Below are 14,206 nucleotides of genomic sequence, written 5' to 3'. Positions count from 1 at the left end.
GTTAATTTGTTTCAATGTACCGGTAGGCACCTGCGGCTTATAGACATGTGCGGCTTATTTATGTTCAAAATAATACTTTTTTTTAAATTCAGTGGGTGCGGCTTATATTCAGGTGCGTTTAATAGTCCGGAAATTATGGTATGTTTGTTTTAGTTTTCTGTGAGAAGCAACTTAATTTCAAGTTAAATGTGATTTGGTTTACGTAGATAAAACATTTCAATGTTAACACATAGTAACCAAAAAACAAAAGTCTAATTTGCATATTTATACTGTGTTTGCAGCAAACAGTTGAATTTTTGCCACAAGTTTCCCAGAATTGTTTGCCAGAAGTTCATAAGTCGCTGCAAATGTGCTGCAGTAGTTTGCCACAAAACTAATTTGCATGTGAAAATATGAGCTTGCTGCAAATTTGCGCCAAATTGGCCAAAGGTTTGATAGAACTGTTTGCCAGAAGCCTGTTGTTTTGGTAAGGGAATAAATACATGATTTAATATAATTTGCAATCAGATCTGGTTGCCTTCCTAAAATGATTTTTTTAACAAATGATTTTCAACAAAGCACACAATCTTCACAGAAGTGAACTAGCATGACAGTAACTTACTGTGTCACATAGAAATATTTTCTTGACTGATAAACGAAACTCTGGAATTTCTCTGAAGTGCTTCCTGTCCATTAGTTCTTCTAAGGTTGCCCCACGTCCATCTTTTCCATACAAAGCTGATATCTTTTCATTATCATCGCCATCATCGTCGTCATCCCTTTCATGGTCTTCATCATTTCCATCCTTGTAAGATCTGTCTCTTAAGATGGACAATAGCTCCTCTTTCCATTCCTAATAAAAATGTAAAACCATTACAAATGTCTAATGCATACTCTCTACTTAAATCTTCATTTGAAGATACAGTGGATATAAAGTCTACACACCCCTGTTAAAATGCCAGGTTTTTGTGATGTAAAAGAATGAGACAAAGATAAATCATGTCAGAACTTTTCCTACTGTTAATGTGACCTATAATGTGAACAATTCAATTGGAAAACAAACTGAAATCTTAGAGGGGGAAAAATGAAAAATAAAAACCTTACAATAACCTGGTTGCATAAGTGTGCACACCTCTTATAACTGGGGATGTGGCTGTGTTCAGAATTAACCAATCACATTCAAACTCACGTTAAATACAAGTCATTACACACCTGCCATCATTTAAAGTGACTCTGATTAATCACAAATAAAGTTCAGATGTTCTAGTAGGATTTTCCTGACATTTTCTTAGTTGCATTTCAGAGCAAAAGCCATGGTCCGCAGAGAGCTTCCAAAGCATCAGAGGGATCTCATTGTTGAAAGATATCAGTCAGGAGAAGGGTACAAAATAATTTCCAAAGCATTACATATACCATGGAACATCAGCTCCACAAACCCTGCTGGCTTACTACCTGCAACATGCTATCACCCTGTTTCCTCTATTCCGGAAAAGGATGATTAGTGTGACTTGCTTCAGCAGTCACATTCTTAATTTTGTCATATTTTTTTATTTTGGTTAGGCCAGGGTGTTACATTGGGTGGGCGTTCTATGTTCGTTTTCTAGGTTTTATTTCTTTCTTTGTTTTGGGCCGTGTGTGGCTCCCAATCAGGCACAGCTGAAGTTTGTAGTTGCTGATTGGGAGTCACACATAAGGAGCATGTTTTTCCTTTGGGTTTTGTGGGTAATTGTTTCTGTTGAGTGTTTTGCACCTGACAGGACTGTTTGGCTGTCAGTTTTCTCGTTTTGTTTTGTGTAGTGTTCTTTATTAAATTAAAATCATGATGAACACTAACTCCGCTGCACCTTGGTCTACTCTCTCTCCCGACAGCCGTTACACGTTTGCCTGCAATGTTAGGCTACCTTGTATCAATGTTTCTTTTATCGTTGCTTCTTCTTTTAAATTAATGCAAGGTGTCAATTGGGTCAATGACAGACCTCAATTCAGATCTTAGTTTTAGTTGCATTTCATTAAATGTACTGTTCATCATGACACCACTTCCAAAACATTGTGAGATTAGGATATAAACAGATGAAACAGATGCTATTACCTCCTCTGTCATGAACTCAATCTCTGCGATGTATTTCGAGTCTGTCATATTGGCCTCCACCTGGATCATGACCGAGGTGCATGCCCCTTGGTTTCCAGAGGGCAGCAATTTTGTCTCACCCAAGATGGTGTTAATCAGGAAGCTCTTACCAGCTCCAGTCTTCCCAAAAACACCCACTATCTCTTTTTTGTCTTTCTCCAGCGTTTGGATTTTACCTCTGTTAGAAATGAAAGATGAAACAATTAAAGCAATTTAGTTGCCTGTATGCATCCCTCCACATTTAAAAATGCATACCTGGAGCCTCCCAAGTGGCACAGCGATCTAAAGCACTGCATCGCAGTGATAGCTGCGTTACTACAGATCCTGGTTCGATCCCAGGCTGTGTCGCAGCCGGCCATGACCGGGAGACCCATGAGGCGGTGCACAAATAGGCCCAGCATCGTCCGGGTTTGGGGAGGGTTTAGCCAGCCGGGATGTCCTTGTCTCATCGCGCTCTAGCGACTCCTGTGGCAGGCCAGGCGCAGTGCACGCAGACACAGTCACTAGGTGTACAGTGTTTCCTCCGACACATTGGTGTGGCTGGCTTCCGGGTTAAGCGAGCATTGTGTCAAGAAGCAGTGCGGCTTGGCAGGATTGTGTTTCGAAGAACACACAGCTCTCTACCTTCGCCTCTCCCGTTGCAGCGATGGGACAAGACTGTAACTACCAATTGGGGAGAAAAAGGGGTAAAAAATGTTTTTTAATTATGCATACCTGAGGAAGTCAATGAGTTTTGTAGAAGGCAGATCATCAAGTTTGCTTTTGACACGTTGCATGATCTTCTTCACCTCTGTCTTGGTTTCAGTTTCTGGCAGAGTTAAACACAGGTCACCAACCAGCTATAACCTTGTTGTGTCAACATGCTTATAAAGGTGGAAAACATATTACATGAAAAAAATGAGGAATGCACAGTGGCATTCAGATCTGCTATCTCATAAACTGAGATAAAATGTTGCTGTGTGCTGATGTTAGAAGAGTTTACAGCATGTGTTGAGTTAAAGGAGTACTCCACTCAAACAACCATACATTTACTACTGTTAGAGAGATGGCTACAAGAGCAGAGCACTGGACACTATAACACCACTGACAAACTTTGATTTTGAAGTGAACTGCAATTGTAGCTTGTCCTACTGTGCAACATGCAAACAGAACAGTGAACTGCCAGTCATATGTACATATGTAGGATTCTCAATTAGGAATGTCTACAATACATCATGTTAAATGGTTTCCAATTAAAAGAGTGTTTCTTAAAATGATTGTGGTTCATATAAACACCATCATCCACCTACCAAATATTTCAGTTATTCTGGACGCAGCAACACGTTGTCGTTTGTTTGTTTGTTTGTTTGCATGGGCCTCATCAGATTTCCTTTTGCCTGGAAACAATTGGAAACGTATTTTATTAATTAATACACAAATCATCCAACAGCAGTCACAGATCTTCCAATCTCGTTATAGCCAATGCTGTTATGCATATGAGTTGCATCAGTCGGTGAAAAATAATTTCAGATGATCCATTTACTGTGTGCATATGGTAAAGGGTACAAAGGGTACATGCAACTCAAGTGTAAAGTATCTCATAATTCAATGCTTAACTGAGTGAGTTTTATTATATGTTTTGGAAATATAGTATCACTACATTTTTCTCCTTGTCATTTTCTAAAACTAGTATTTTAGCATAATTTTTCTGTAAGTGGAGATCTGAAACAACTGTGCTTTTTACCTGGAATATTCACTTGAAGAGGGCGTATTTTACTGGTTGAGGGTTCACTCTGAAGAAACACATAGATAATCAACAGGTTAACAAAGGAATTGTTCCACAAAACGTACAATACAAACATATCACAATTGTTATCGTTCTATGTAGCCTATATCTGTGCTTTTCTTGCTATAGTTTGAGATGCATTTTCTTTATTAATAATTTGGGTTTCTTCCTGTATGTTGTTTTCACTGACTGGTGTTGTTTATAGGTTAGATGTTTGCTATGTTGTATAGTGTTGTGACTATGAGAAAGCGCTTGCTAAATACATTTGATTGTTATTATCTTAATGTATTATTTTAGTCCCCGTGGAGTGCTCTGCTATCCTAATGTATGATAGTTAATCTCTGTAAAATGGCCTAAAAACTATCCAAGTTGTGCCAAGAAGTGATGCCTTAGCTGTGACCACATATAAATGAGATCTAGATTTTACCCACCTGGTCATACACTGTTTCCCCCACTCCAGAGGTGTTCGTTGTGGGCACACTTCCTGTACCTAAGAGTTTAACCAATGACCTGGCGACAGACTCACAACAATTGTAATTTTGTTGACATCAATGGGACATTATATGTAGTCAGTGATGAATAAAGAAATTATGTGTTTCTTACCTTTTAGTCTCTGATCGTTTAGGAGTTTGATTTCTGGGTTTTATGATGGCCTTTTGACAAGACTCTTGATTGACCATCTCACCAGTAACCTGGGGACAGAAGCCGTGTTGAGTTATAGGGTGACAAATATAAAGGTCTGTATGCTGATCTAAATAAAACAACTATGCATTTGGTTTAGTTAATAATTGTACTCGGGCTGAGGTTTCATGTACAGTAAATGGTTATATAGGGGGGTAAAATTTTTACATTTTCTGAGGAACTCTTGGAGGCCTTAATTGATACTGATGACCACGTGGCCGCTTGAATGTTCTTATCATCATCGGGTTGCTTCTGTTTCTGCAGTTATAAAAGAAAATTCTCTAAGTTGTTAGGCAAAGAACAAGAATGGTAAAATAACAGTTCAGACTTTAGTTACAACAAATGAAATCAAATGATATTGGTCACATACACATGGTGTTCGTGCAATATATTAACAACATTACGTTTTTGTCATAAACATCAACATTATCAAAACCACAAGCTAGAACAAGCGCATTTTAATTTCACTGGTAGAATCAGGAAGTTTTGACTTCCTGGGCATTCGTCTGCTCATAGTGCACCACAAAGTCCAGCATTCATAGCAAATGCAGATCCCGCCCTGCTAGGTAGATGGGACGTGACCACAACCTTGGTTGATGGCATTGTTTACTTCGAACGACTAACGCACAGTAATCTCAGAACGTACTGTAGCATTTTATTTTTTTAAATGTTTGTTTTTCACTAACGTTTGTCATCATGATCGTGTGTTGTTCTGTCTGGCTGTGCTAACTACAAACAAGCGTGAAAATTAGTTATCTTTCACTGTTCTACCTACCAAAGATTTACCCTGATGCTGCCAGTGATTTGCGGCTATCAAGAATGATGCTTGCGGTGACCAAAAATTATCAGAGGGATTTTCTGGCTGAGAAGTGATGGGACACTGTACCCTATTTTTCTCTCTTCACAACAAAATGGAAGATTCTTGATTAGAAGTAACGTAACATTCGCTGGAATAGGTAAATTAGCTAGCTAACGTTACAGTCCAGTATTGAATTTGGTAACCCACCAGCTAAATCATATAGCTAGCTATCTTTTGGACGCACACTGTCAATCAATTTGACATGGGAGTGAAGGTTGACATGGGAGTGAATATTCATTCCTGTCCCATCTTGTCCTGTCTATTTTTTTCCCGTACTGTCTTGAAACCCAGCAACAGTTCTATAACCCTGGAACTTTCCTGTCCCATCTTAATAAATAAAATCACTAACGTCCTGTGTACATTTTTACAAATAACTTCCTCCAAGCTGCTTTTCCTCTCTGATTCAGAGGGGTTGGGTTAAATTACGGAAGACACATTTCAGTTGAAAACATTCAGTTAGACAACTGACTAGGTTTCTCCCTTTCCTGTCTGTCCCCGCTCTGCCGTAGCATCGCATGATTAGCTGGAAACTTTAGACTGTTCTCAGGCCTTGTTGTAGCTAGATATGTTTGAGTTGCGTCGGGACAATTTTAGCAAACCCTATTCCTAAACTAAACCTAATGATCCTAACCTGCCACGTTAATTCTCCAAACCTACCACGTTAATTACCCTAACCTGTCACGTATGCTATTCTAAACCGGAAGATATGCCCAGAGCACGAAAGGGGGATTGCATTCAATTGAAATGTGTCTTCTGCATTTAACCCAACCCTTCTGAATCAGAGAGGTGCGGGGGGTTGCCATAATCGACACTTCCCCACACGAGTTGTAGTCTTTCAGAGACTGGAAAACATGCCAGTTTGTAGATTTAGCAATTAATCCCCTGATAAGAACATCACTGAAAGACGTCCAATGGATCTGTAATCATAATCTGTGTCACAGTAGTTATTTTACACCTAGTTTGTAAAGTACCTTGAGAAATGCTTTGTGTTTTTCTCTAAATGCAGACCGTGGTCCTATTTTTGGAATCAAGTTGATGAAGTCTTTCTCCTTAAGGGAGAGGAAACTTTCTTCATCAATTTCTTCATCTGAAATTAAGGAAATATACATTTTAGGCATCTCAATGTCATAAAATAATAATTACTGTATCAAATTAACAAATAAACATACATGTTTACAATTGAGGTGATATCTTTACTTGAATGTATAATAATACAATGTACAATAATAAATACATTATTTTAATCAAATCAATCAATTATTGTATTAATACACAATGTATTATACAATGTATAATAATACATCACAAATATATTCACCTTCAAACCTCTGAATCAAGTCACTGTGGTTCCACTCAGTTAATTTGTCTCTGACGAAATCAAATGATGCCATGAGACGTCACTATGAAGGGAGAGAAAAACTGTACAATTTAGATATTTGTGGTAGGTGATATCACGTTACCTTTATTCCAAAAGGTGTATGTGCAACTGTAAAGAAAAACATGATTTATTAAAACAACAAAAGCACATGGCATTCAGTATTTAAGCTTAATTTTCAAGAGAAAATCAAGTGCTCATGTTCTTGTGAATCCTAACCATTTTGTTATTGTAGGATGTTCGCAATAATCTTTCAGAGACTTATTTGTTCTCAAGAGAGGAAAGTTTCTCTGAATGCAAGTATATCGGTCTTTTCAACCCTTATCTACATATTCATTTTTTAAATATATGTCATGATTGTACTATTTACTTTGCTATAACTATTTGAAAGGTTGAGGTGCCTTTCAAGACCCTTATTTTGTATTATTTACCTCTGCAACACATGCACTTTTCATTTCTCTTTTACCTCCGATCTTCATATTGTTTTGTCTTTTAATTCTCATTAGGGATGCTAATTTCAGTAAATTTTGCTGCCGACTAACTAAATTAATTCCAAAAAGTACAATTATGTGACCATTGAAAATACTATGCATGGGTACAAGAACCCAACATTTGTCATTAAGAATAGCATTTTTTTTTTTCACCTTTATTTAAACAGGTAGGCCAGTTGAGAACAAGTACTCATTAACAAGTGCGACCTGGCCAAGATAAAGCAAAGCAGTGCGACACAAACAACAACACAGAATTACACATGGAATAAACAAACGTACAGTCAATAACACAATAGAAAAAAAGCTCTACAGTGTGTGCAATTGAGGTAAGATTAGGGAGGTAAGGCAATAAATAGGCCGTAGTGGCGAAGTAATTACAATTTAGCAATGAAATACTGGAGTGATAGATGTGCAGAAGATGAATGTGCAAGTAGAGATACTGGGGTGCAAAGGAGCATTAAAAAAAAAAATAACAGTATGGGGATGAGGTAGTTGGATGGGCTATTTACAGATGGGCTATGTACAGGTGCAGTGACCTGTGAGCTGCTCTGACAGCTGATGCTTATAGTTAGTGAGGGAGATATGAGTCTCCAGCTTCAGTGATTTTTGCAATTCGTTCCAGTCATTGGCAGCAGAGAACTGGAAGGAAAGGCGGCCAAATGAGGAATAGTCTTTGGGGGTGACCAGTGAAATATACCTGCTGGAGCGCCTGCTACGGGTGGGTGCTCCTATGGTGACCAGTGAGCTGAGATAAGGCGGGGCTTTACCTAGTCTATTATCTCATATTATTGAACATGCTACTACAGTAATGAAGCAGACAATGTAATACATCATTTTTGACCATTTGCCAAAATGCAATTAGCAGAAAAACACTGTTCTAAAAGATGCACCTGATGCATGTGGTTTCATGTGACAGAGATCAGTGGTGTAAAGTACTTAAGTAAAAATACTTTAAAGTACTACTTAAGTAGTTTATGGGGTATATGTACTTTAATATTTACATGTTATACTACACTACATTCATAAAGAAAAAGAATGTAATTTTTACTCCATACTTTTTCCCTGACACCCAAAAGTATTCATTACGTTTTGACAGGAAAATGGTCCAATTCACACACTTATCAAGATTACATCCCTGGTCATCCCTTACTGCCTCTGATCTGAAGGACTCACTAAACACAAATGCTTCTTTGTAAAATTATGTCTGAGTGTTGGATTGTGCCCCTGGCTATCCGTCAATAAAGAAAAACAAGAAAATTGTGCCGTCTGCTTTGCTTATTATAAGGGATTTGAAATGGTTTATACTTTTCCTTTTGATACTTAAGTACATTTTAGCAATTCCATTTACTTTTGATACTTAAGTATAATTAAAACCAAATACTTTTATACTTTCACTCCAGTAATATTTTACTGGGTGACTTTCACTTTTACTTGAGTCATTTTCTATTAAGGTATCTTTACTTTTATGACAATTGAGTAATTTTTCCACCACTGACAGAGATGAATATCTCCATTAGAAACTTAGAAAGAGGGGAAATATAAATATGCAACGACTAGAACTAGTTGTTAATATGACCTCTTGAGCTGACAAAAATCCTAGTCCCCAAAATCGGGTACTAAGTTTTATTTTTATCGATTAAAAAAAACAAGTCTCATATGTAAGTCTAACATTTATGGCTGGTTTCAGCTCCTCCAATGGTGTGTATTATTACACTGCCATCTAGTGGATGTAAGTGCTACTACATGACTTAGTTTCATAACAGCCCATTCTATAATGTTCATTGGCTCAGAGAGGCTCATGTGAGTTGTATGGTGTAGCTGTGGCTCTGAGTATTGTTTATTCATCCTATGTAATGTACAGTATTCCCAGTGAATTTGGTGATGTGTTTTTTTTCCAATATCCAGAGAAATTAGTAATTAATTTTGTCAGGTTTATGTCCCATCCTGATATTATGCAACGTTAATGTAATGTGAGTATGAACATAATTTTTGGTTTCAAAGTGGCAGCATGAATTAAGTTAGCTTGAATTAGGGTTTAGCTTAGGTAAAATTTGATTCAGATTTTGATTACGATGATAATTCTGAACGATGATAATTCAATGCTAAATTTATTGCAAATGAGATAAGGAAGTGATACATGTTTTACAGACATTACAAAACTGTTGTACGATAGAAGCAACCTCCACTCTACTGGTGAATTGATGAAACATGCTCTTTTTCTATGGCCAAATCACCTTTAAGTCACGTCAAACCAAATATCGAGTTGATTTCAGTTGGTTTTATCACTACCAATGATTTTTTTCTAAATTACAGTTTTTTTTCCAGAACCATAGACTACTTTCAGGGTGAGGAAACAACTCAACTTAAATTTTAAAATACTGAACTTCCCCTTTATGTAAAAACTAATAGAAGATGGGTTTATCCTATATCTAGTCCCCCCATTTGAAGAAGTCATAAGTATTTGGACAAATAAAAATTCACAGGAAAAATACAAATTCAGTGTTACGAAATCGATTAACTAGCTGGCTAATATTATTGCACTTGCTAACTCTAGGGGTCTTGGGCCAACCTGCAGAGGGCACACTACATCACATATCTCTGCCCAGAAGGTCTCAGCTTGAGATACACAAGAATCATCTCCCTCACTAGGGAGAACCATTTCCTGGGAACCACTGTCTATGTATTCTCAGAAAATGTTGTGATGTTTTTTACCCCCTGTTCAGAGAAGTTAGTCATTGAAGTTGTTAGGTTTATGTCTTATCATACATCCTGATATTACCAGGTTCTGACCACTAGATGGTACTGTTCCCTGATGGTGCTGTTCCCTCAATGTTAAAAGTATAGTTCACCTAAATTACTAAATCACATATTGGTTTCCTTACCCTGTAAGCAGTTTATTATGGACAAGGTATGACAGCAACCCATGCTTTGGTTGGAGGGCTCTGTTAAGTTAAAATATGGAATCGTTTTTTTAAGTGGAACAGAGCGTTTTAGCAACATGAAACCTTGTTAAAATATGTTCATATACACCCCAAGAAGAATATCACACTTAAAAAAAAATATTCTGACAACAAGCACTTAGATATTGTCATTTACATGTTTTCATACTTTCATAGAATGTTCGAGAATGAGTCAGACATTTGTAAAAATTCTATAGCAATATAGTGGGAAAGCAGCAGTGCATTTTGACAATTTATAGACACTGAACTTTGAACTGGACTGTGTGTTAACATGCAACAGCAACAGTGCAACTTTAGATAATTAGAAAGCATTGGCCACAAGCCACAAAAATACACCTGAATGGATTTCTACAAATACTATGGGACTCCTATTACATTTGGGAACTTTACAGTCCTATTGATCAAACAACCATGAAAAGTTAGGCTCTCTCTCCCTCAGTTGCTTATGCACATCAGCAACAACAACAAGATCAACAACTAATGCTAGCCAGAGTGAGATAAGCAAATATCTAACAAGGGAACAGTAGATAAACCCTCAAACTTTTTCAGCTTGTAGTTGGCCATCAAAAGTGCCTGCTCGTCCTTCTGCAGCTTGCCTGCCAATGCATGATTGTTCCAACCCACATTTTGACGACTGAATGGGAACTTGCCTGCCTGCTCGCCAATTTGATCGATCCCAAATACATTTGATTGACAACTAAGATATATGCTAACTGTGGATAAAAGTCGTTCAAGTTCACCATAGCTAGCAAGCAAAGTGATTGACATTTCTTCCTAGCTAACCAAATGACACATGCAACAGCTGTAGCCACTGAAAAGGTGCGTAAAAGTTGCCCACACCCAATGACATAAAATCCTCCCAGCAGCTAGAAAGTTAGCTACTGTAGCTAACACATTACCAGCATTAGTTACATTTGTTCGTTTTTGTCCAAAGTATTGAGTCATTGAAACTGAAACATTCTGAATGGGTGGAGGCAGCAAACAATGTTCCAGGCCAGCTGTGATTTACAACCTGATTGCAGTATTTGTTGGACTACCAAGAAATGTATTGGTGAATTATATTAATCATGCATCGAACTGCATCCATCTATTCTGCCAACAATGCCTTACCCCAGGTCATGGAATTTTGGGGTAAAATATAACCTATTTGTAAAACCTCTTATAAAGTTGGTTTGGTAGCATAAACTAGGAATTTTATATTTTTACTGAAATTATGATTGTCTGTTTGTTTCATATCTGCCAAGTAGATAAATGTGATTTGGCCATGAAAGAAAATACCATTGTATGTTTAACCAACGCACCAGTAGAGTGGAGGTTGCTTCTATAGTAGAACAGTCTGTAAAACATTCATTACTTTTCCATATCTCATTTGCAATAACTTTAACATTGAATTATAATTTTACAAGATATTACCCAAGCTAAATTCAAGTTAACTTAATTAATGCTGCCACTATGATTTTTAAAATGTGTATATATACTCACATTACATAAAGGGTGCGTTAGTAAATTCATCTTGGCAATCTACTCCAATTTCAGAGTGCAGAATAATTGAGGAATTTACCAACGCCCTAAACTCGGTTGATCTGACAGGTATAAGTAGACATCTGTATCAAAAATTGAATAAAATGTTTGCCAGTAACACAGTTACAGTCATGAACCCTCTTGATAACATGAAAACACCCTAGCAGTTCTACCAGGGCTCTACCAAGGGTGAGTAAAAGGTTTAGAGAGTGTTTTTCTCTTGTTTACTGTATGTCTGTAAGTAGCTAACAAGCTAGCCAACTTTAGCCAGTTAGCTTGTGTGCTTGACTGCCATTGTGAGGTCAGAATGCTCGGATCAACCCTACTCCAACACTCAACGCTCCAATGCTACTCCGATCTGACAAAGCTATAAATTTACAAATACCCAGAGCGCGCTCTGAGCGCACTCTGACACTCTAGAGTGAATTTACGAATGCACCCAAAGTTGCAAATCTCTTACATTACAAAATCTTCTCATTTGTAGGAATTTTAGCATTTCATTATCACCTTTAACATATTAATCAAAATCTGAATACATTTAGCCCAAGCTTAACCCTAATCAAAGATAATGTAATAAATGTTGCTACTTATATAAAAATATATTTTTATACTCACATAAAGTTGCAAATCTCTTCAAAATTACTGATTGCTTTCCTTACTCTGAAAGCAGTCCTAAGCAATTTCAGGCATTTCTAAGCAGTGTCTTTCAAAAATCTTTTGCATGACGAAATTGAAATAACTGCATAGTTATGTCTTTCCTTTAAATGAGCCCACACTGATCTACTGAGAGTTGATCATGAAATATGTGAAAAGTTTAAACAAAAACATGCTGATACCACATAAAGGCAATGTTCGGCAAATGTATATTCTGTGCTACTGATACGGCTCTCTAGCAAGAAAACACACTGAACAACAAGAGTATGTGGCGTTGAAAGGAGTACAGCAGTATGGGTATACTATAGGTGTGGCTGTTCTTTGTCATGTTGTGACGCAAGGTTTACATTCATTGGCATGAGTTTTGCCATGGAGGCATAACTGAGCGGTTTCTGCTAGAAGGGCCAACTGCAAAGTAAAAATTGGCTATAATTGTAAAAATTCATGAAAACGAAAATGAGCTTTTTGGTCTTAATTTAAGGTTAAGGTTAAGCACTAGGGTTAGCAGTGTGGTTAAAGGTAGGGTTAGGTTAGGTTTCAAATCAGATTTTATGACTTTGTGGCTGTGTCAGATAGTGACCACTCTGCAGAGCTGCCTTCAGTACATGAGTCATCTCAATAAATGCCAAGCTGCTGTTGTGACTGGTTTTCATATTCATTTGCATGCAAAATTATGCAACGTACAAAAAACATCTCAGTGTGGTAGCCATTCTTAACCCTTAATTTCCCCTCTATAAAATAGAATGACCTTGCTCAGTATATTACCATGATTGCGCAATAGTGCTTAAAACAAATTAAACTCGTAAAAAATCCTGTCACACAATAACTTTTGCTTCATTCAACTAAATAATGCTTTGGCTGTAACATGTTCATGAAACATGTTTAATGTTTCAAGCTAATGGTTTTAGCGGCATAATGAATCTTTATTTTATTGACACTTTAATAAAATAGCTTTCTGGCTGGCATCTTTTATTGAGTGTTGTTAAATCTAAGAATAACAGTGTTGCCAAAATTGCAAGTTATTTTTCAGTTTTCTACTTGAATAGCAAAAACAATGACAGTACTATGGATGGGGCCATGTACCGTCAAATCTTGGGTGAGAACCTCCTTCCCTCAGCCAGGGCATTGAAAATGGGTCGTGGCTCAAGAAGAAGCACATTAAGGTCCTGGAGTGGCCTAGCCAGTCTCCAGACCTTAATCCCATAGAAAATCTGTGGAGGGAGCTGAAGGTTCGAGTTGCCAAACGTCAGCCTCGAAACCTTAATGACTTGGAGAAGATCTGCAAAGAGGAGTGGGACAAAATCCCTCCTGAGATGTGTGCAAACCTGGTGGCCAACTACAAGAAACGTCTGACCTCTGTGATTGCCAACAAGGGTTTTGCCACCAAGTACTAAGTCATGTTTTGCAGAGGGGTCAAATACTTATTTCCCTCATTAAAATGCAAATGCATCATTTTATAACATTTTTGACATGCGTTTTTCTGGATTTATTTGTTGTTATTCTGTCTCTCACTGTTCAAATAAACCTACCATGAAAATTATAGACTGATCATTTCTTTGTCAGTGGGCAAACGTACAAAATCAGCAGGGGATCAAATACTGTTTCCCCTCACTGTATAAAGCCTTTTTAACATCAGCCGATGTCACAAAGTGCTATACAGAAAACCCCAAACAGCAGCAATGCAGATGCACGGTGGCTAGGACTCCCTAGAAAGGCAGGAACCTAGGAAGAAACCTAGAGAGGAACCAGGCTCTGAGGGGTGGCCAGTCCTCTTCTGGCTGTGCCGGGTGGAG

The 14,206-nt window shown here is 37.6% G+C and overlaps 1 protein-coding gene across 4 annotated transcripts in view; it reads right to left on the bottom strand.

The window, feature by feature from the left end:
• Positions 1 to 12,677, bottom strand: part of LOC106606549 (nuclear GTPase SLIP-GC) — a 39,928-nt gene extending 27,251 nt beyond the window's left edge. For all 4 annotated transcript variants that reach the window (XR_006770169.2, XM_082976371.1, XM_082976372.1 and 1 more), the window contains exons 1-11: positions 12,375 to 12,677; positions 6,731 to 6,812; positions 6,384 to 6,499; positions 4,722 to 4,811; positions 4,476 to 4,564; positions 4,304 to 4,382; positions 3,831 to 3,879; positions 3,397 to 3,483; positions 2,822 to 2,915; positions 2,069 to 2,285; positions 602 to 832 (exon numbers count right to left, since the gene is read on the bottom strand). Coding sequence is in view for 3 of the 4 variants with exons in the window: in XM_082976371.1 (XP_082832497.1) it covers positions 602 to 832; positions 2,069 to 2,285; positions 2,822 to 2,915; positions 3,397 to 3,483; positions 3,831 to 3,879; positions 4,304 to 4,382; positions 4,476 to 4,564; positions 4,722 to 4,811; positions 6,384 to 6,499; positions 6,731 to 6,803 (1,125 nt within the window). In the remaining variant the exon portion in view is untranslated. The remainder of the gene's footprint in view (positions 1 to 601; positions 833 to 2,068; positions 2,286 to 2,821; positions 2,916 to 3,396; positions 3,484 to 3,830; positions 3,880 to 4,303; positions 4,383 to 4,475; positions 4,565 to 4,721; positions 4,812 to 6,383; positions 6,500 to 6,730; positions 6,813 to 12,374) is intronic.
• Between the last annotated feature and the right edge of the window lie 1,529 nt (positions 12,678 to 14,206).

The sequence above is a fragment of the Salmo salar genome, chromosome 06 (assembly GCF_965601325.2).
Source record: "Salmo salar chromosome 06, fSalSal1, whole genome shotgun sequence".
Classification (NCBI taxonomy): Eukaryota; Metazoa; Chordata; class Actinopteri; order Salmoniformes; family Salmonidae; genus Salmo; species Salmo salar.
This window is presented reverse-complemented; position numbering and strand designations above follow the sequence as displayed.